The sequence below is a fragment of the Stegodyphus dumicola genome, chromosome 2 (genome assembly GCF_044657685.1).
Source record: "Stegodyphus dumicola isolate Sdum_Otavi_A_Nest chromosome 2, ASM4465768v1".
NCBI classification, from domain to species: Eukaryota; Metazoa; Arthropoda; class Arachnida; order Araneae; family Eresidae; genus Stegodyphus; species Stegodyphus dumicola.
The window spans coordinates 106,898,961-106,921,552 of NC_140769.1; the positions used below are offsets into that span (position 1 = coordinate 106,898,961).

At 31.5% G+C, this 22,592-nt stretch overlaps 1 protein-coding gene across 2 annotated transcripts in view; it reads left to right on the forward strand.

Annotated features, from left to right (window-relative positions):
* Positions 1–22,592, forward strand: part of LOC146998541 (lysosomal dipeptide transporter MFSD1-like) — a 100,026-nt gene that overhangs the window by 21,008 nt on the left and 56,426 nt on the right. For both annotated transcript variants that reach the window (XM_085811009.1, XM_085811008.1), the window contains one exon: positions 8,666–8,772. In XM_085811009.1, coding sequence (XP_085667135.1) covers positions 8,666–8,772 — 107 coding nt within the window. The remainder of the gene's footprint in view (positions 1–8,665; positions 8,773–22,592) is intronic.

The window sequence follows — 22,592 nt, forward strand, 5'->3', positions numbered from 1 at the left end:
TCCAGGGTTTGTGTAGCGGTTTTGGCCGCTACACCACAATCTTCAATCTTTCCTTGGTTTTATGCTTTTTAAAGGGTGTGGTTTATTTCAACGTATGCTTATTTAAAGGAACAGTCAACTAGGATCATCTGTTGACATCGCCAGCTCCACAACTGGTACAATCAGTGCAACTGCATTTTGTAGCAGAATATGTTAACGATATATATTGCATTGTGCTGCAAAATGCTTAGCCCTGTCTGTTAGTCTGCATTATTCCTGTTTTTAGCCATGTAAAATCTTTTTGGGATGCTGTTGAGCAAAATATTAGTTTTTAAAATCAGGTTCAGGTGGAAATGTAGTGGGACACCCAATGTTTACTATAAGTAATGTAGGTATAGTCCCACTATGGTTTAATTTTAAAGTTAATATTCAGAATAGTATATAGTATAATATAACACATAATATAACATAATAGTATAAATAGTATATCAGTATTTTGATAGATATCATATCTATTAGATATAATTATAGTAGTTATAATAGGTATAATAATAGTAGGCTAACAGTTATAATTTATAACAGTTCATAATAGTTCCTTAAGATAAAGTTTATTATATGAATCTAGTATATGTTCTTCCTCTTCTTTTTCCTTTTTTTACTATATCATTATTATTGCAAGGGTATGTATTAAGATAATTAGATAATAAAAGTTTTAGAAGAATTGCAGCTTCAAAAATGAATTTTGACATTAATTACATTAGTGCTCGCATAAATTTTTGCCTATTGAAGATAGATATTTCATTGTATTTTCTATTTTATTTTTTAAATGTTTGTTGGTAATTGCAAAACGAAGGAAGGCATTGATATTTGAATTAGGCAATGTAATATGAGTTGACTTTGTTAAGGGACATTGAGTAATATAATGGATTGGATCACCTTTATTTCCACATACACATTGCTCAGAGTTTGAAATGTTGAATCTTAAGAAGTATGTGGGAAATGGTCCATGTCCAGTTAAAAAGCGGTTTATATAACCATTGACCATTGTACATGTATCATTTACATGAGGTGCTATTTGATGTAAGTGTCTTCCTGTATTTATTGTTGTCCATTCTTTTTTCCACATTTGGAGGCTGATTTTATGTAGATATTTAGTGATTTTATGTAGATAGGTATGATTTCGGCCAGGAGATTTTTCTTAAAGGGATAATATTGTTGGTAGTAGCTATTTGGCTGCTGAATCGGCTTCTTCATTACCAAGAACTCCGACGTGAGCCTTTATCCAATAAATGTTTGGTGATATTTGAGGATATTGGATAATTTTGTTAAAAATATCTTGAACTATTTCAGATGTGTGTTTGAGATTTTGTAGAGCTTCTCGGGAAACCACCTTTTATATCTCATTGTGTTACATGCGCTGAACTCCCAAAGGCGAAAATTCCTTCACTTGTATAACAAAGGAGTCCATCTCCTGACCCCGATGAAAAGGCTTCTCTTATCTCTTTGTCTATTGGAGTTACCTTCGAGGCTGCAACCAGAATCATTAACAAAGGCCTCTAAATTATTGATCCTTTCTGTACATGAGTGCAGTTACCTAAAATTTGGAAACTGAGCGAAAAAGAATTCACCAGTTTCTCGGCATAACTTGCCAAATAGCCAGTACTGTAGCAGCTTTATTTTTTGGCGAGCTCGAAAAAATAAGTATGGCTGATTGACTATCTGAGAAAATATTGATTTTTTGTAAATTGTTATCGATTGAGTATTCTATTGCCATTCGAATTGCATGTAATTCTGCTTGGAAGATACTATTTTCCTTGGAGAGTCGATTTTGGAGAGTTATTTTCTGGGTTTGATCTATTTGTATTATACATGCACAGCCAACTTCTAAGTCCATCTTCGATCCATCTGTATATATTATTGGTGGAGATATATGATTGGTTGGAGGTTTTACTGTGCTATATATTTTAGGATTAGAGGCAGGATGTCTTTTGTAGGGGTTGACTAAAATTTCAAAATTGTTTGGATTAAATATTTCATCATGTAATATGCAGGATTTTTTTAATTTGAGAACTGTGACTTTTGCATGTTCAGTTTGTGCTAAAGTATGAAGAGGTGCTATTCCTGAAAGTACACATAGGGCAGCATTTGATGTTGTTTTATAATATTTTGTTATCCGGAGAAGGAATTGACGTTGTATGGCTTGCAGTTGTTTTTGTTTCCGAACAGTCATAGGCTGCGCCCAAATTTCTGCACCATATAAGAATATTTTTGTTATTACTGTATTGAACAATATTTTTTGAATATGAAAATTTAGTCCCCAATTTAGTCCTTGGACATAACGTAAGTTGTTTGCTATTTTTTGTGTTTTAGTTCTGATATATTTGAGATGTTCAATCCAGTTGAGGTTTTTGTTAGTGATTAAGCCTAGAAATTTAAGTTTTGGAACTATTTTTATTCTATTATTTTCTATTGAAAATTTTGGTAGTCGAGTGATTTTTTAGATTTTTTATGGAAAATTATAGCTTTTGATTTTTCTTCACTTATTGTCAGTTTCAATTTGTTGCACTCAGTTTTAAAAAGATGGAGAGTTTCATTTACATTATTTTCCAGATTATTTCTTGTTGTACCACTCACAAAAGCTGCATCGACAGCAAAAGCAACACTTTGTGTATGATTTGGCCATTTGAAAGATGTTATTGAGTTAAACGTAAGGTTCCAAAGGTCAGCACTAAGGCAGGAACCTTGTGGACAACCTCTTTGTTGAGCATATTCTATTATCTTATTGTTGTATATTATAAAACTTTTTCTTTCACATAGATAATCTTGAAGTAAGTTCAATATATTTTTTGGACAATTTGCTTTTCGTAATGCTTCAAGTAGAGATGGCCACCATAATGAGTCAAAAGCTTTGGTTAGATCCAGGCAAATAAAACCAGAATGCAGATTATTGGAGTTATTGATATGAATTTGGTTTAAAGCTGAATCTATGGCATTCCTTGTTCATTTATTTGGGATGAATCCAAATTGATTATTGCTGCTAAATTCTATTTTTGTTAGATGATGTCGTAGGCGATTAGCTATTATTCTTTCTAAGACTTTTCCTATTGCCGGTAATAAGTTGATTGGTCTGTAAGATTTTAGAGTATTTGCATCTGCGCTTGGTTTGCTAAACAAAATGACTTGACCAGTTTTGAAATGAGTAGGAAATGTGCTTAATTCTAGACACTTATTACTGAGATTTAAGAAAATAGTTCAATCAATAGAATGAATAAGTTGGACTATTTAGTTAGGTATTCCATCTGGTCCTGGTGCCTTATTTCTTGCTAAATTTTTTATTATATTAGAGATTTCCTTTAATGTAAAGGGAAAGTTATCCATTGTATCAAGAGCTCTATTATTATTTCTGATGTACGATTGTTCAGGAGTATCTTCTTGAGAGGAGTCTTGTAGAAAAACTTGTTCCATGATATTAGAAAGAGTTATTAAAGTTACATCTTCATCTTGATGTTGAGATTGATTGAGGTTTGAAGTGATGGAGATTTAGGTTGGTTTAAAAACTTTGTTCATACAGATCTTGTAAATATTTCCATATCTTTCTGTGTTTTTGGTACAATAATCTCTCCAACATTTATTTTTAGCTGATAGTATCATTTTTTTATACATTGCTTTTTGTTGTGAGTATATAATGTAAAATTTATCTTTCAGTTCTTGAAGGGAGGCTTTTTTCATTTTCCTATAGAATGCTCTTGTTTTGCTTCTCTGTATCCTTAATTCTTTAGTTCACCAGTTTAAGTTAAGTTTATTATTTGGTTCTTGGGTTATAAATGAATGTTTGCAGCAATGCTGTATGAATATTATAAGGTTTTCCATTGATTTATTGAGTGTGATTTTATCATATGAATTATTGATTTCCCGATGGATCTTGAAGAGATCTTGTTTCATGAGCTGATTAAAAGTTTTAATAGATCTTGGATTAATTTTAAATCAATGAGGTAAGGTTATTTCAAAATTAAGATCTATTCTGAATGAGATTATTTTGGTCAGATAGCGATATGGTATCTAAAACTTCCCATGATAAAATTTTGTTAGCTATTTGATATGAGGTTATAGTTAAGTCAGGCCATCCACGTCCATGTATGGTTTCATACGTAGGTAGGCTGTTATCATTATTATGAAGAATTAAATTATGTTGCTATAAAATCTTCGACATGCTCACCTCTTATATCAATATTATTATATCCCCATATTGTATGGTGGGCATTAAATTCACCTCCTATTACGTGTTGATATTTTGAATGCTTCCTTATTATTGAAAAAGGGGCTTGTAATGTTATTTTCTAAATTTTCTAATGGGGATGCATAGAAGGAGGTGATGATAAGTTGGTTTTCTTTATTATTTAATAATATGGAAACTATATCTTTATTTGTAAAGATTATTATTGGAGATAAGTATTTGTTATTGATGATGATAGCTGATCTGACTGAAGGTTTATCTGAAGATTCATATTGAATACAATTCCAAAAGTTTGGTATTCCGCTAACTTTTCCATGGACACAGTAGGGTTCTTGTATGAGGATTATGTCTGGATTGAGTTCGGTTGAAATTTGGACCAGGTTTGTCATAGAAGAGTGGGCTCTTTGAAGGTTAATTTGTTGTATTTTGAGAGTCGAAAATTCTTTATTTTTAATTAGTATTGGTGTCATATTAATTATATTGTTTTGGTGAATTAAAATGAAGAAGTGGTATTAACTTGTTAATGGTAAGGATGAAACTAATCTAAGATGTCATATTCGGTTCTTGTAATTACTTTGGTCACTTCTTTTTGATATGTTGGGCAGTTTGGTGCATAAGCAGGGTGATATGTATTAAGGTCCGTATTATTGGTATCATTATGTAATTTGCAGTTTATACATAAGGGACTTTTTGCTTGGCATTCTTTGATATTGCGATTGCCGCCACAGAATGCACAATAGTTTCTATGTTTGCAATTTCTGACTGAGTGTGAAAAGTCTTGACATATGAAACATCGACGTAATCCAAAACATTCTGCGATTTTGTGACTTCTCCAGCTGTAGTTAATAATATTTTGTTTCATTAGTATTTTGAAAGCTAGAGGAGAGCATTCAGTTACCCATTTTATTCCATTGTTTCTTTTGTCATTTATTTTAAAAGAGGGTATGAATTCATTTTCATCCAAATTAGTTGCTTGTTTAATTATTTCAGTGACATCTTCGGGACCAGTATTGTTAGGTAGATTGTTTATTGTGCATTTAGGTTTTCTTTTGGAAGGTATTTTGAAAGAAACTAAATTATTGATATTTTTATTGCTTTCCAATATGGAATTAATCTTGAATCCAAAACATTCTGCGATTTTGTGACTTCTCCAGCTGTAGTTAATAATATTTTGTTTCATTAGTATTTTGAAAGCTAGAGGAGAGCATTCAGTTACCCATTTTATTCCATTGTTTCTTTTGTCATTTATTTTAAAAGAGGGTATGAATTCATTTTCATCCAAATTAGTTGCTTGTTTAATTATTTCAGTGACATCTTCGGGACCAGTATTGTTAGGTAGATTGTTTATTGTGCATTTAGGTTTTCTTTTGGAAGGTATTTTGAAAGAAACTAAATTATTGATATTTTTATTGCTTTCCAATATGGAATTAATCTTGAGTATTCCTTCTTTTGTATTGTATGAAACTGCAATACCACCTTTTCGGATATATGAAATCTTTTGAATTTTTACACCAATTTTGGAAACTGGATTGTATTTTTCTAAATTATCTTGCAATTCACGATTCGTCATTTGTGCCTTTGGGATAATAAGAAGTGTTGGAGTCTGTCTTTTAGTTGGATCTTTATTAATTTTGGTTACTTCTGCATAAGGTCTGGATCTTTCCTTTTGTATTGGTCATGAGATATAGGAGATATAAATGTGTTATTGATATTTTGATGATAAATAAAACTTTCTTCATTTGGTGGTAAAATCTGCATGTTGTTGTAACCTATGGGTGGATTATTACTTGCATCTTGGATATACTTTTTCTGCAGAGAAGGATTTGATGTTGAAATCCTTTGCTTGTGTGAAGATATATTTTGTAAATTGGTTTCATATTCATAGTTAGAACTGATTGGTGAGAGAGCTGCGTCATCATAGAATTTTCTTGTATGACAGCTAATAGGTGAAGTTGCTGAATCCATATATCTCTTAGAATTGATATGATGACTAATATCATTAGAACTTTTTATTTCATTATCTTTACATGAGAGTGAAGATGAATGCGTGTTTTTTGCAGCAAATTTTGAATCTTTTATAAAATCAATCAAAGATTTGATTTTTAGATATCAATTGGTACTTTTCCGTTTTGCCGGCGCAAGCGATAAAGTCGCCAATAATGGTACAACCGATGCCAAACGGAATATTCTCGCTGGTAACCTTTTACGCTTCATTTTCAAAACAAGTCGCAGCTTTTTCTTATCAGATTGTTTGTTTCTTTCAATACTGGCATATAATTACATAGAATTTTTATCAGATAGTTCAGTTTTATGTCTAAGGCCATTTTGAGTAATTAAGTCAATTAGGATGAAATCACAGCGCTTACCCGAAGCCGAAAATATAGAAAAGGTAAAGTCAAGGGTTAAATTTATCAATTCTAATGAGAATGCATTAGCGAAGTAAAGCACTGCAGTTTTATATAATTTCTGAGTAAGCTATTCGTACGAATTGAAATATTTCTTGCATTTAAACTTGTGTTCCAAATTAAGATTTAACTTGAAATTAATGTAGATAATTACTGAGAGCATTAGATTTTTGTAGAGTAGTTTACGTGAAATGAGATCGCTTGGGGTCACGTGATATGAACCGGCGAATCAGGATGTTGAACCATGAAAGCATAGTAAATTCTTTAATTAATAATGTCTTTTTACAAATTTATTGTCTTTATTTATTGGCTTTTTATAAAATTTTAAGCGATATTAAAATGTTTATGCTTTCAAAAAAAGAATTCTTAGAACTAGCATTTTTTAAATATTTTTTATGTTTTTACTGTATGTTGTCGCCAATAAAGTCTGCTTGGCGAGATTTGCGCTGGCGAAACGGAAAAGTACCTATCAATTCTTAGAGAGACCTCTTTTGCCAGATATTCGAGTTTGTAGTAATGAAATACATTCCTTATAAGCGTTTTGAATTTTTTGATCCATATTATCAGTATTATGAATTGTGCTTTGTGAATTAGCATAAGTATTGCAAATCCTTGAAAGTTTAAAATGCTGAAGAACAGCCGTTGGATCAGTCGAATGATAGGTATCGAGTGATATTAAACTTGAAGATCTAGAGTTTTGCATTAAAGGGTTGCATGCAGTAAATCAATGTAAATCTTATTTATTTTATTTTAAATACTTTATGAGTTCAGTTGAGAAATATTTTTATTATTATTATTTTTATTTATTTAATAAGACTATTTATGTATCTACTTTATATTAATACATATTAAATAAACAGTTGATATTAAATACCGAAAGTTTCAGTTGTACAAAAAAATATAAGGATTAAAGATATTAAATTAAAATTTATTTTTAATGTTTATGTTACATTAAATTACATGAGAAAAGTTGAGTTGTCTATATCCTTGTTATTTTATATTATTATAAGAAAGATAACGTGAAATATTTTAATAAACAGTTTTTCAATATATGTAATACAAATCTTATAAAGGAATTATTGCATGACCTATAATAAAATTAATATGTCAACAATGGTTTTCTATAAATTTTAAAAATAAATATTAGTGAAAATTCAATATTTTAGTCAATATATATAGAAAAAATATCACATAAATTTATATAAAAATTATGTATTCTGAAAGAGAAAAATTTGCTCTATTTGGTACTGTAATTCTTGATACAATATGTTGAGTTTCATAGAGATATAAGCTATTTAAAAGATTTGGCTCCAGTCGTTGTAATATTAGTTTAACATTGAGTATTGTTAAATTTTAATAACTTACGAACTTGATAACTTTGAATGACAATATCTTTTCAGTCCTTGGCGATACATTCCTAAAGATTATATCCTCTTATGTATCTTTTTTAGGGCTTTAAAATGATATAAAAATTTTTCACCTCGGACACCTATTTACGCAATTCAATTTTCTTGCTGTAGGAGCTCCTAAAAATACGTTCAACACAGTTCAATACACAACAACAAACCAGTTCTTAAAATCAGTGTTTGAAATGGAAGAAGTAAACTAGGTATTGTGATTCCTCTAGCAGCCCTGCAATACTGATTAGAAGTAATCCTTGGTATGTGCATGCTGTGTCTTTCCTGCTGGAGTCACACTGAATTCTATTAAGAAGGTTTATTGTCTTGGCCATTCAATGTAATTTTTCGTTCATTAGTTTTGAGAATAAACTAAATGATTAATTTGAGAATAAACTAAGTGATTTAATTACCAATGATATCTGTATACGTAAAAATGATTATACATGAATATTGATTTCTTTGTAATCTGCAACATTAGTCTGTATTAATTTTTGTAGAAGTATATTAGAAAAATTAGCTAAAAGGATTATATTGGTTTAAATTGCAATAATTAAATAAGAAAATTATCCTTATTTAATTATTAAATTGGAATAAGTGGAGTTTTCCCCTGTGATATGTTTGTTACATATTTTCTTTTATATCCACAGAATTACAATTGCTCAAATTTTACATCAAATGGTACTGATTGTTATAAAGATGGTTTGGCCATGTCTCCCAGTCAGTATAACTTGTTATATGCAGTATATTCATGGATGTAAGTAGAAAAAAATAGCTGACATATTTCTTCTCTTTTTAAATATAATTTAATGATTTTTTAAGATGGAATTTTTCGTAATGAATTACTTATTTTTTAATATTATGATATTATATATTTTGTTTAGTACATAAAATAATTAATGATGAGATGCTTTTTACCAACTGAAACAGGATCTAGTATTTGATTTCTTAATCTTATTCTGAGTGTGAAAATTTGGCTATTTTTTTAAGTCATGCTTAATTAAATAAAATACAAATAAAATTTTCACTTAAATGTGTACACATTCTAATGCAAGTAAATTCAGGTATGAATTTTGAATATTTTTTCACTTTATTTTGCTCTGCAATTTAATACTTTGGTATTATTAATGTCATAGGCACATTATTTAGATGATCTCTATAGGGTGATTCTAAATTGTTTTTACAAATTAAGAGGTGTCATAGTACTCATCCAGATGAGCAATAATTACCATAGAACATAGGGTTGCACTCTACTTTGGGAGGCAGAAAAGAGGAATGTTGGAATTCCAACTCGAACTTACAACAATGTTAGGAGAATGAATGAACGTGTTCAAAAGTTACACAATCAGTTTAGTGAAAAACTCGCAGAAAGTGCACAAAATGCATAAAACCGAAAACTTGGCGTTTAAGTGTTAATTCGAGCTCAGACTTTGATGGCAAACACTCAAATGCACATCTTTGGTTGGCACATCTCAACCTCGCAAACGATTGCAACAAGTTAATTATCTAAATTGCAGGGGTGTTTGTGCTCTGGGGAAACTCCAGATTTCCGGGGATTTTGAACTTCGATACCCGGAAATTCCGGGGATCGTCGTTCAAAAGGAAGTAGGAATAATAATGAATTATTTATTTTGATCTGGGTAATTTTGTTTGCTTTGAAAGCAGAAAATGCAAGGTCAGTGTGTGTGGGGAAAACTTTTCCTTTTTCTCCAAAGGCAGTGATAATGCGTGAAAAGGGGGAAAAAACTTCTTTTTTGTTCTTTCCTTATTGCGAGTTATGACTCATTCCCCCCGGTTCTCGGACATTGTCTTCTGGATTCTTTTCGGCAAGTAGGCGCGGCAGAAAAAAAAAGGGAGAGACTTCGTTCGACCAGATGTGCGATCACGTAACTCTGGGTTCAAAGGTCTTATCTCTTCTGGCGTGGCGCCAATAAGTAGAGAAGGGGGATTTTTCGCCACATTAGCTATTTGTCATTGATCGCTTCTCAACTTTTTTTCCTCCGCTGTGTAAAATTTTCGTTTCATTTATTGATGCACGTGTAAATTTTTCGTTTCGTTTATTGAAATATTTTATTTATGTACGCAAGAGAATTTCACTATGAAATTTCTCGATATAAATAGTGATATTATACTATTAGAAGAATGTCCGGAATGCATTTAGGTGGAATTGGATTGAACAGAGAGGTGGTAATGGGGATACCATCGGCACATGGTGCACGAAAATAAATGTTGCTGGACAAACATATTATGTTTTTATTAACTCACTGCTGAAGTATGGTGGGGAAGGATTCAAGGCTTTCACAAATCATTCTAAAACTGTGACGCACATAAAATATTCAAAGTGCATTAGACATTCAATGACTTTAAGTAATTATGCTAATTCAAAAAATACTGATGACTTACTGGAGACTGATGCTCGGCCATTGGATATAGTGACAAGAAAAGCACGCCAAGAGGTATTAATAACTTCGTTTATCGCCGAGAATTCTCTTTCTTTCAATGTAGCTCCCAATTTAATTCAATTCTGCAAACAGTTGAGCCGCGATCAGACGGCACTAAACTCGTTGGAAATGTCCAGGACTACTGCATGTTATAAGAAGAAATATGGGCTCTCAAAAACTATTAAGGAAAATATCATTAAAACTTTAAAGGAGACTCAATTTTCTCTAAATTTGGATGAAAGTACTAGCATCAATGCTCAAGAAAGTATACTGGTAATATTGATGCAGTTTTATGACAACAATCAAAAGGAAGTTGTAGTTCATCATTTTGCATCTCTAAAGATGGAATCTTGCTATTCAGAAGCTGTTTTTAAAGCAGTTGTTAATACTATTGAAGATAATAATATTCCATGGGCAAACTTAATTAGTGTATTAATGGACTCATGTAACACCATGCGTGGAAAAAAAAAAGTGTTTTGAAACAAGATTACAATCAAAGAACCCCACTTATTAGATATTGATGGTGACACATGTCACACAGCTAATAACTGTGCAAAAAAATTTGCTTCATGTTTTGATAGATACTTAGAAGATTTGTTTGACATCTATTTTGATATGAAAAGCTGCAGTAAAAGAGAAAATTTTTTCAAAATCTGTGAATCCCTTGCCATTAAAAAACTTAAGCCCTTGAAGAGACCAGACCATAGGTGGGTGTACATTTTATGTGTTTTAGAAAGAATCAAAGATCTGTGGGATGCTCTTATTGCATTTTATTTTCACTACTTGGATAAAACTGATAAAGGGGATTATTTTTCTTATGTTGAAACTGTATACAATAAAAGAAATATTTCTGCAGCTCAGAAAAAAAATTGTTGAGGAGGTGTATTCTTGCTTGCATTCCCAACAACTCACAAAGGATGCTTTAGCTCAGAAAAAAAGAATACTAAATGGGTTATTTGTTATGCAAAACAAAACTTTATTGCATAAGGCATTATATTCAGCAGTATTACCAGAGTTCAACACATATATTAAATTATTTGAAACAAAAAAACCAATGCTTCATTTAATACATTCCAGTATTTATAAATTGATGGCAAAAATTTTCTCTTTTTTTATGAAGCCAGAAAATATAGAGTGCACATCTTATAATGATTTATTAAAGGTTGATGTCACAAATCCAGAATTCCATCTACCTAGCAAAGTAATATTTACTGGTGCAGAAGCTTTCACTCTCCTGAAGAAATTATCATCCAATAGCAAAAGAATTCCAAATTTCTCTGATGAAAGCTTATACTAATACAGCACAGCATATGAAACAGAAATTACCCCTTAAAAATCCATATCTAATTAGTTTTACAGCATTAGATCCAGAGCTAAGAGTTATCATCTTTTATGTCCCATATTTTTAGTGATAATGAAAAGTCAAAAATAGAAGCTGAAATAAGGTTATACCAGAGTGATATTGGTATTACCAAAGAAATGCTCTACACATCTGATGAAAGTGGAAATCAAGTCAAGTGTACAATTGATAAATATTGGTCTAAAGTTTTTAATTTAAAAGATGATTTCACAAATGATTATAAGTATACTACATTGCCTAAATTGGTCAAAGCCTGCCTTAGCTGCTTCCATGGCCCATTGAGTGGAAAGTGCATTCAACTTAATGGATACACTTGTCACTGACTATAGAACCTCTCTTAAGATTGATTCCCTAGATGCAGTGCAGACTATTAAATATGATTTAATGGCTTCTAAAGAAACCTCATGTGAAAAATATGGCTAAAAAAATCCAATGTCTGATCCAATTCACAAAGATCTCTTACTGAATATGAACAGAAGTTGGAAAACATATCAAGAGGACTTAAAAACATGTATTTCAGATGAGTCACCTATAAAAGTCTCTGAAAAACCTTCTACATTAGCAGAAAAGCAAACTGCTTCTACCTCTGCATGTGCAGTTCTCGAGGAAATTTCTTCAACTGTAAATGAGGAAAATAAAAGTCAACCCTCCTGCAATTATGAAGTTCACCACAAATGAAAGACAAGCCCACAAACATCAGGAAATAAAAAAAAAAGGCATAAATTAGATAATTTTTTTTAAAGAATTAATTCAGGTAATTTAAAATATTTACATAAAATGTAGTAGTTTATATGTTTGAAAATTTATGGTTATTAATTTTGCAAAAAAAGTAATTCATTGAACTATTGTAATTAGGTCATTCAATACTTCATAATTGTAATTTTTCATTTCTCTTCCCCCCTTCTCGAAACTCCAAAATGTCGGTAGTAAGTCCGTTTTTTGGGGTCCCACAAACACCCCTGAAATTATTATGAGGAAATTATCTATTATTGGGGGAAAACTGCTACCTTGGTATCAAGTATCAAGATAGCAGTGTTTTTTCCCCTTCACCATTTTCTATCCTGTCTTCCTAGACTTACTGTGCTGTGCTCATTCAACTTGAAGCGCCCTTCTATGGGACGCGAAGTTCTGACAGCCGGAGTACAGCATGAACTTTTCATGCTAATCTCGGCATACAATGGAAGTTGGAGTTACTAGATAGCCCTTGATTAGATAATTAACTTGTTGCAATTGTTTACGAGGTTAAGACCTTGCCAACTAAGGATGTGCATTTGAGTGTTTGCCATCAAAGTCTGAGCTCGAATTAACACTTGAACACCAAGTTTTCGGTTTTATCCGCTCTGTGCACTCTCTGTGAGTTTTTCACTTAAACTGATTAGGCAACTTATGGTCTCGTTCATTTGCTCTCCCAACACTGTTTAAGTTCAGGTTGGAATTCTAATATTCCTCTTTTCTGCCTCTCAGAGTGGAATGCGACTCTCTGTTCTATGGTAATTATTGCTCATCTGGATGAGTACTATCACCCCTCTTAATTTGTAAAAACAATTTAGAACCACCCTATATTAGTATTTAGGCCCGGTAGTGCAGTGGCTAGCACGTCGTGCAGCTGCACCACTGGTCCAGGGTTCGATCCCCAGGCTAGACAAGGTTGACTCAGCCTTTCATCCCTTGAGTGGGTCAATAAAATGAGTACCAAGTTTGCTCGGGGTCTAAACACCGGATGTCCTGCAAAGGGCTGACCACTTGCCCAGGGCATATGCTGATGCACATCGCGGCCCAAGGTGAAGAAAGCAGATTTGGGGGTACTGCCGACCGTAGCCCACTAGGGCTGTTGCGCCACTGAGTTTAGTTTTTTCATTTATTATTTGCTAAAATCTAAGAGTTTTCATAACCCGGATTCAGTGAATTTTGATTAATGTAATAGAATAGCATAATCAATTTAAAACAATTAAATTCATTATTTTAGGATCATTATCTTTTAAATAAATAAGTCTTTTACAGACTTTCAGTTCCCATTTTGTTGTTATTACTAAAGTTCATTTGAGTTAAGCCATCTTCATATCAGCAATAACCAAGTAGATAAAACAGCTGATCTCTGGTAGTTAGACCCAGATTCAAATTCTAATGAACAGAGGCTGAGCACATGATCATTATTATTTTATTGTAGTTTTGCCTCATGTAGTATGAATATGAGCCAATTTTTATAGAAAGGTCTTCCATGAGAATCTCTCCGTTTTGGCAGATAGCCCTCATATACATTGCAGTAATCAAAATAAATCAAATCTGTTTTAGAATGAAACAGGGAAAGAAAAGTCTTTCTAATATTTAAGAAAATATTTAGTATGTAAACTTGTATTAAATAGTTCAAATAAGATCAAAAAAGAAATTTTAGTATTTAGAAGAAAAAAAAAAAAAAAAAAAAAAAACTGATAATGGTGCATCAATAATGTACTTCATTTTTTATATGCCATTTTCATTTATTTTTAATTTTCAAAAGTATTTGATGTTGTGATAAATATGCTTATGAAAGGAAAAAAAAACACTTTGTTAGAACAAGCTTAAAAGGTTTTCTTATATTCTAAAATTATAAATTTGTCTCAGATGATATATGACAATGTCTCTTTTTGCTTTTGAGAGGTAATTAAACCAGCAATGAAATACTGTTTACTGTCTTAGTAGCTGATTCTCAAGTTTTAAAAACAAATCTTCTAGGTATGTAGTATAATGTTTGACACATTGAATTACAACAAAGCATTTTAAGGGCTTTCCTATAACTCAATAATTAGTAATCTGCTTTAAAGAGATAATGCCATTTGATGGAGAACATTCTAAGGGAAGTTGCTTGTATTAGTGATATGCACAGCAAAATCTCAAGCTGCTGGCTTATTTAGCTTCTGGATGAGTACTATCACCCCTCTTAATAGGAAGTAAACAAAGAGCAACTACCAGTATTTTGTGGCTTTAGTCACATATCTATTAGTGAGCTACTTGCTTATTTAGAAAGATCTATTTGCTGTAAATATTTACTTTCTTTCTAACTCTTATTATTTATAAACTTTTCTACATTCTAAAAGTCAAAAATTTTATAAAACAGACATATAACAGTATTTAAATTTTAATTATTTATTGGGTTAATATTTTAGTAGATCAAGAAATGCTTTTAAGAAAAATTGCAAATATGTATTCTTTTCTTTAAAAAAAAATGCAGAAAAAATTTTAAATATACAGAAATAGACTAATTGTAAAAATTCATAGGTTACAGATTCATTGATTTTTGATTCAGTTTCTCGTGTTCTTTTGTATGAATTTGTTTATCCCTTTCAAAAAAGAAATAAAAGTCAGCTTTTTGAAACCTAACTATTAACTTCACTTTTTATTATTACAGAGGTTAGCCTAAATTTTTTGTATCAGCTTGACTGATAATTCTGATAATGAGCCAAAGATGTTTTCTTGCTAGGAATCTAGAAAAATTTCTAATAGCAGAACTATTAGTGCACTGATAAGTTATCAGAGTAATCAGTAAACTGATATGAATAATTAGGTTACCAAACTTGGGTAATCTGAAAAGAACTTGAGTATCTTGGCTGATGGCAGAATACAATTTATAGATGTTCATAAACTAGATAATAGAAATAGATATTTTTAAAAGAATTTCATTCAAAATAATTATTTTCTTTTATGTTCCTTGGAGTTGAAATAATCCAAAAGAAAGCAATTTTTCTGTATTTGCATTAAGAAAAATACTCACAGTCAAACCCAATATTGGTGCAAAACAAACCTGGTTTGTAATGAGCTCCTGCATATAATAAACAAACTTTTTGATCCCATCCAGTTTCCTATTCATTTAATGTTATTTTATATAGCTGTAGAAAACCTCTGTATATATGAGAATTACACGTAACGAACTTTATGGATATATTTGCTTAACATGTTTTGTATATTTCATATTCGTTTCCAGAAATTTTTTGCGTTATAACTGAAAAATTAGTATCTCTTAAAAAGCATTCATGTTTAGGATGTTAAGATCCATATTACATTATTATCTTATTTATGGCCCCACTTTTCTCCATGTTCTAAATAAAGGCTGTGCAAGGGAGGTGTAATACCTTATTCTTGAAGAATTTAGGACATACAGTAAGCACCTTATGCATTCAGCATAAGGAGGTTGAATCCTTAAGCATTCAGCCAGCCTACAGTTTGAGTTTACTAAAATCTCCTGATAAATCCTCCCACCGCCGTTTTTTAACAAAAAGATTTTAAGTGAATAAAAAAATTTATAACTAACGTTTGAATTTTACTTACTAATTATCTATTGAAACACATGTAAACAACAACAATAATAATACAAAGGGGGGAAATCAAATTGATATTTGTTTTATTATTTGAATTTTAAAGGTTGGCCTAAAGATGGGAGAAATTTTGTTGGTTACGCTGTATAATTCAAGCGTACTGTTTGTAGCTAAATAATAGCTGTTTGTGAGACCGCCTCTACAGAACTAGAGTGGTGGATTCCCATATACCAGTGTTTGGTATAAATCAATGGTCTCATTCAAATTGCATGCGGGCTGAATACACAGTCTGAAAATAACTGACAAGCCAAATTTTTTCATTTATTTTTTATTTTTAACAAAATGAGTACAAAATAAAAAAATATTTTAAATATTGCTTACTAAATATTTATCACATATATATTACATAATTATTTATTACAAATAATGATAATATTGCAGAGAAGAAAATTCAAATTTATACTTATTTTCTGTATGAAATATAAAGTTTCCTGCAAGATATTATTATTGGTTACACTTTTTAAATAAAATATGTTGACAGTTAAAATTTTAATTTTCAGACTGGCATTTCTTTCAGGACATATTTAATTAATCATTAAATGACTTACTTTAATGTAAACTAAAAATAAACCAATTATGAAAACTTTCCAAGTTGGTCAAAATGTGTGAATTAATAATGACAATCCACTCCCTTTCTCTTATTTATGAAATGTTTTTGACACATCAATTAAAATACGTATGTTTGTAGGTGAACAGTTTTAAAATTCTTTATTTCTTAATACAGCTTGATACTTGATGGCATTTCAATTCGGATAAAATTTGCAGTGTTGGAAAGAAATTTTTTGAAATTATCTTTGTCATGGATTATAGATGTTCATCAGTAAATTAGGTTCTTTTCTAACTAATTTTCCGCTATCAAAAAAACCTATTCATATATAATTTGATTCCCAAACAAAACAATTATTTTTAGGGCAGATATTCGTAACTGAACTTGCTTATTTTTTGACTAATACAAATAAAAGTTGATGAAATCTGTATCTTCAAATCTTTGAATAAGATTTATGTCACACTCTAAATTAATTAGTTTCATTTATAGCTTTTCTGGTGTGTTATTCACATTTGTTTTTAATGGAATGAAAATAATATAAAGTTAAACTTTGCATAACTAAAACATAATTGAATTCAATTATCTCCATAGGCTGCATAAAATTGCTTTGTTGGCTGCGTAAAATTACTTGCTTGTGGCCCACAAGTTGTTGATTTGAAATAACTGGTTACATCTGAACCTCCTCTGAAAGCCACATTCTATTCAGCTAAATACTGATTTATTCATTAAATGTTCTAAAACCTTAAACCAATGCACTTGTTTTTTCCTCATTTGTTACTGAAGCTAAGTATCAATAATTTTATTTTCCTCTGGCTTCATCATAACAGAAAAACTATGTTTATTTGCATCATTTGAGAAAGTGTTCCGTTTATTAATAGGATGTAGCCCATTCATAATGATGTGATAATTGACAATTAATATGGCCAGTATCCTGGATCCTTGTAGTTTACATTTATTTCCATTTATTTTTAAAATTTACTTTTAGTATTCCTTAATATTCCTGTCTGTGAGTGTGACATTACCTAAGACTAATCCTTCAACGGCATTTCATTTAGGATTTTTTAGTTCATGCTTTTGATTGCTACTGTTTTTGAAAGTACTGTATTTTTAGTGGGTCTGGCCTTTCAATCACTATATATATATATATATATATATATTTTAATGGCGGGCTCATGCCTATAACAGCACTGGCCACTACTAAGGTTAGAGAGGGTGCCCATTTTATTGTGGACGCACCTAATAGGCAGCTACCATTACTTCCTATGAAGGGACACACAATTTTTCATTCATGCCTTCTCTGGGATTCAAACCCGGACCCTTCGGTATCGCATTCAGGCTCCTCTAACCACTATATCGTCTGGGAGGCACAATCACTATATGATATGTGGGTGTATATCTGAAGAAGTTGAGTCTGTAACTAAAAAAAAAAAAAAAAAAAAAAAAAATTAATACCTTAGATCTTTCGTGACTGCTTCTTCTTGTTGATGTTATCTTTTTCTGTCTTCGTAGATAGATAAGTTTTTTCAAGGCATTTCCAAGTTTTAGAGATAAGAAAAAGGAAATAAATCTAAATTGTCTTCAGGGAGGGAACACTACAATACATCATTATAATTGCAGCAAGCAAAAGAACTCAAAAACGATCTTAAGAACAAACAACAAAATGCTGATTTTGACTCAGCATTGCTTTGGTGCTGCCATCTGTAACTTTTTTCTTAAATCGGAGTGTCAGAAGTTCAACCCAAGTAATGTTTAGACCAAAAAAAGGAAATTCGTTTACTTTTTAGGGGAAAGGAGATTCTTCATGGGTGTGCAGGACAACTGCCCATGTTGCCAGCACTAATGAAGAGTAAATTTTGGTGTAAAACTCTTCATAAATCTGCTAAATTTATTTATAGACAAGAAATTTGATATACGCTGCTATCTGCTAAGGATGTTGCTGATTGCTATGGTCCCAATTGCTAAAGATGGATCTCAGATTGTTATATAACATAATATTAAGTGGTGTTGGAGGTTAAGCAGGATAAAATAAAATATTGTTGTCTCACTGTTCAGACATTTGAATAAAAGACATTTGTTGTTTAAGAAAATACAGAAAAATATCCAAAAGTTTAAAAAAAAAAAAAAAAATGATGTACAGAAAAATGCAAAAATTCATGTTAATGATAGTTTGCATCATTAGGAAAAATATCAATATAGGATATTTCCACTGTAGAGTATGATGCAACTTTAGTTGTGTCATGCTTTGCACAAAATTCCCCAGCAGGTTTTGAGGCATTCTCCTACTTCCAGTACATGGGTGAGGATGTTCTTATACGTTAGAGGATATTTTCGACCAGCTAGTTGCCTCCTCAAAACATCTCAAACATTTTCAATGGAGTTTAGGTCTGGAGAATTACCTGGCTATACGAGATATTGAATATTCTCACTGTCTAGGCAATCATATGCAGCATATAGTCAACAGCATGGTGCATTATCGTAAATGAAAATTTTTACCGAAATTACCCCATAAAAGGCGAACATGAGACAGTAGAACTTCATCAGTGTACTGTTTGCTGGTCATAGTCCCAGTTCTACCACATGTAGAGGCAAGCTGATATTGATTATGATGCCAGCCTATATCATGATGCTGCATCTTGGATATCAGTCCCTTTCCTAGATATTTTGTAGATAATAAGTAGTACCACTCTCATACTAGATCAGTAGGCATCTACAGTCTGATGACAGACTGAACCTACTCTCATCTGAGAACAGTACACAAGCTCAGTTGCATTCAGTCATAATGTGATGATCACGACATAGTTGCAAATGTGTAATATAGTGCTGTCTGGACATAGTGACACACACAACAGGGGTGAAACAATGCTGTGGGTGATGGTAATCTTTTTTACAACATCTGTTATTTTTCTCTTCATGAATCTTTCCAGGGATATTGCCACTTGTAAAATTATCTAAGTGATGTCAGGAAGATCTACTGAAACGTTTATGATCATCAATTAAATCTTTCCTGTAAAATGTTCTCATGCAGCAAATCTTTTAAATCTTTTATCAGCACCATCACATCATGAATAGGCAAGGAAATAAAAATTTGTATACACGCACCTCTTCTTAATGTATCCAGCACTTTTTCAAATTTTCCACATTTTTTTTCTTTTTTATTTCATTTCTCAGAGCAATGCTATTGCCCATCCTTAGCAGTTGTCCAGCAGTGAATAGCTATGCACATAATAGTTCATTTTTTAAGTGAAAAGGAATTGAATGAAAGTGGGGAGAAAATATTACTATATTGAACTATTAATAATACTATATTGTACCTTTTATTACTGTATGTAAGAACAATGTATTTAATGTTATATGATAATCCCCCTTAAGTTTCTGCAATTATTTCAACAAGATTTCTCATTTTTCACACATTTCTGTGTGTTTTTACTTTAATTATAACTGGTTAATTCAGTGATAAAAATTATAATTTTTGCATTCCTCAAAGTAGAAATCAAATTTCTGTACTGGATCAGTGATTTACTTGGAAAATCTGTCAGTCTTGAACTCCAGGTTAGTTTAAAAAATTACAGCTGATTGCATAAATTCAAAAAAAAAAAAAAAAGTTTTAATTATTTGCTTATTGCTTTTAGGTAATCCAGAAAAAATAAAATATTCAGTTCTTGATCGCTGAAGGTAAAATTTTCCATTATTTTTAGTGTCATTATAAACTTTCAGAATATCACAAAACAGCACTGCATCATTAAACCTCAGTACACTTAAATTTCTCCAAAATTTAAATTTATCCAAAAATCCACTGTGTTGGGAAGATTATTTTTTCACCTCATGGTTTAACTATCATGTATTTCAATGATGCACCCAATGCTGATTTTTTTTTTTCCTCAGTCTTCCTTTTTCACAGAAAATGCACACACTCGAAGATAATTACTTCAGTCCATTGTTGTGTTTGGAGACACCTACAGTTCTTGTTTACAGAAATTTATGGATGTATATTCTTTTGCCCAACAATAAATGAAACAAATGGCTGTCATAAACGAGATACAACAAGATACAAATGTCTTCAAAAGAATTTCCAACACGCATTCTAACACATTGCTTGCAATTTTTTCAGTGCATTTTCATAAAATTTAATCATTTATGAAGTACATTTTCATGAAATCTATGTTTCTGTATTCTCTGCCATTGGCCAAAGTCCTATATTTTTGAAGAAATGCAATGCTTTCTTTTTATCTAACTAGCAGACTTCACAGGCCCATTATGATTTCTTATAAAAAATATGCACACACTTATCTACTCTAACCAAATATCTATGCGATTCTTCTGCATACGCATATGCATACTATTTTTTAAATTACACCTATCTAGCTTTCAAGCATAGGGCACCTTGCAATCCAATAAATAAAGGAAATTGTCCCTATAGTTGGGAGAGTGTAAAGAAGTCTGATGAAAGAACATCTTACAAAGCAGTACAAGAAAAAAGATACTGTCTAGTCATTGGAACAAAGGCATAGAGTATACAATCTATGGAATCAGCAAGCCCAAATCTAAAAAGATGAGCCTCTAAGTAATTATATTGTGTCATGAATCTGATGCAAGTCACATCAATAGCTCTTGGCAGAGAAACACAGATCTGTTTGTCCAATAAGGAGCACCAATTCTTCGCAGCTGCAGCATCCCTGTAATGACGGAATGTTTCTTTATGAGTTTGCTCTCCAATAGTCCATTTGATGTTTCTAAGAGGAACGTGTAATTCAAGTTGGTTAAACCATAACTCTGCTTAGTGAGCACGTCTGCCTGCTCATTTCCAAGAATATCACTAGGAATCTATTTGAAGACAACATCCCTTGCTGACTTTATGGAAAAGCTATTCAGTAATTTTCACTTAAACTCAGCGAATGTAAGGTCAATATTATAACCTGTAATAGTGTGAATGAGAGTCGAAAAATCCACAAATAGAACAATATTTATATTAGCTATATTAATGATGCAGAGGGCCATCAAAATAGCATGCAATTCAGAATTAAAGTTGTCACAAAAGTGCCCGACTGCCTCACTCAGTCGAAATAGTTCTGACTCCCCATTTTACTAAATTTCTGTTGGTAATTATGTCCTTCCCATTGCATAATGTTAGTTTCATCTTTGAAATAAAATCTAAGAAGCATAAAATAAAAACAAATGCAGGGAAAAGGTAGTTTTAGTTAATTATTTCTTCTTAAATTGTAAGGATCTTAAGTTTTACTAACGTTTATTTTATTTTAAATCTTTACTATCACTTCTTATTTTCTACTTCCGGCCAGAATTATAAGCGTTAAGGTTTTTATGCAAAGTTTGTCTGGCGAACGCCAAGTATTTAAGTTGTGGCCTTTTGCCAAGCGAGAGAGAGGAAGCAGTGAGTCAAAGCAGGCCGCTTACCTTAGAAGTTACTTAGTTGCTGTTTGCCTTCCAGGCCAGAGGTTTTAATCCTCTTGATAAATTTAAACGTATTGTAGTGTTCACAGTCTCTGTACTACATACGCTTCCTGTTAATATAAGGCCAATCTTCCACGTTTATTATTCTAAAGTTAAATTAGAGTTTAGTTTTATTTTTATACTTTTACGTTAGACCCCAAGTAGTGGGTCAGTGTATTCCGAAGTACGGAAGTTATTGTATAAGGAGAAAAATAAAGGGTTTTGTATACCCTTCGTCTGTATCCTGTCTACTTACCACATTAGTGAACATAGCTTTAGTAAGCTCTCTGTTCCGAGTCAGGTCCTTGTATGTTCCCGAAGAAGGAAAGAAGGAACATTGAACCTGATAAAATGACTAAACAAATTATAAAAAACTAAAGTAAAAAGTAACAATAATTAATTACACCAAAGGAAGAATTGTATTAGATTAAATGG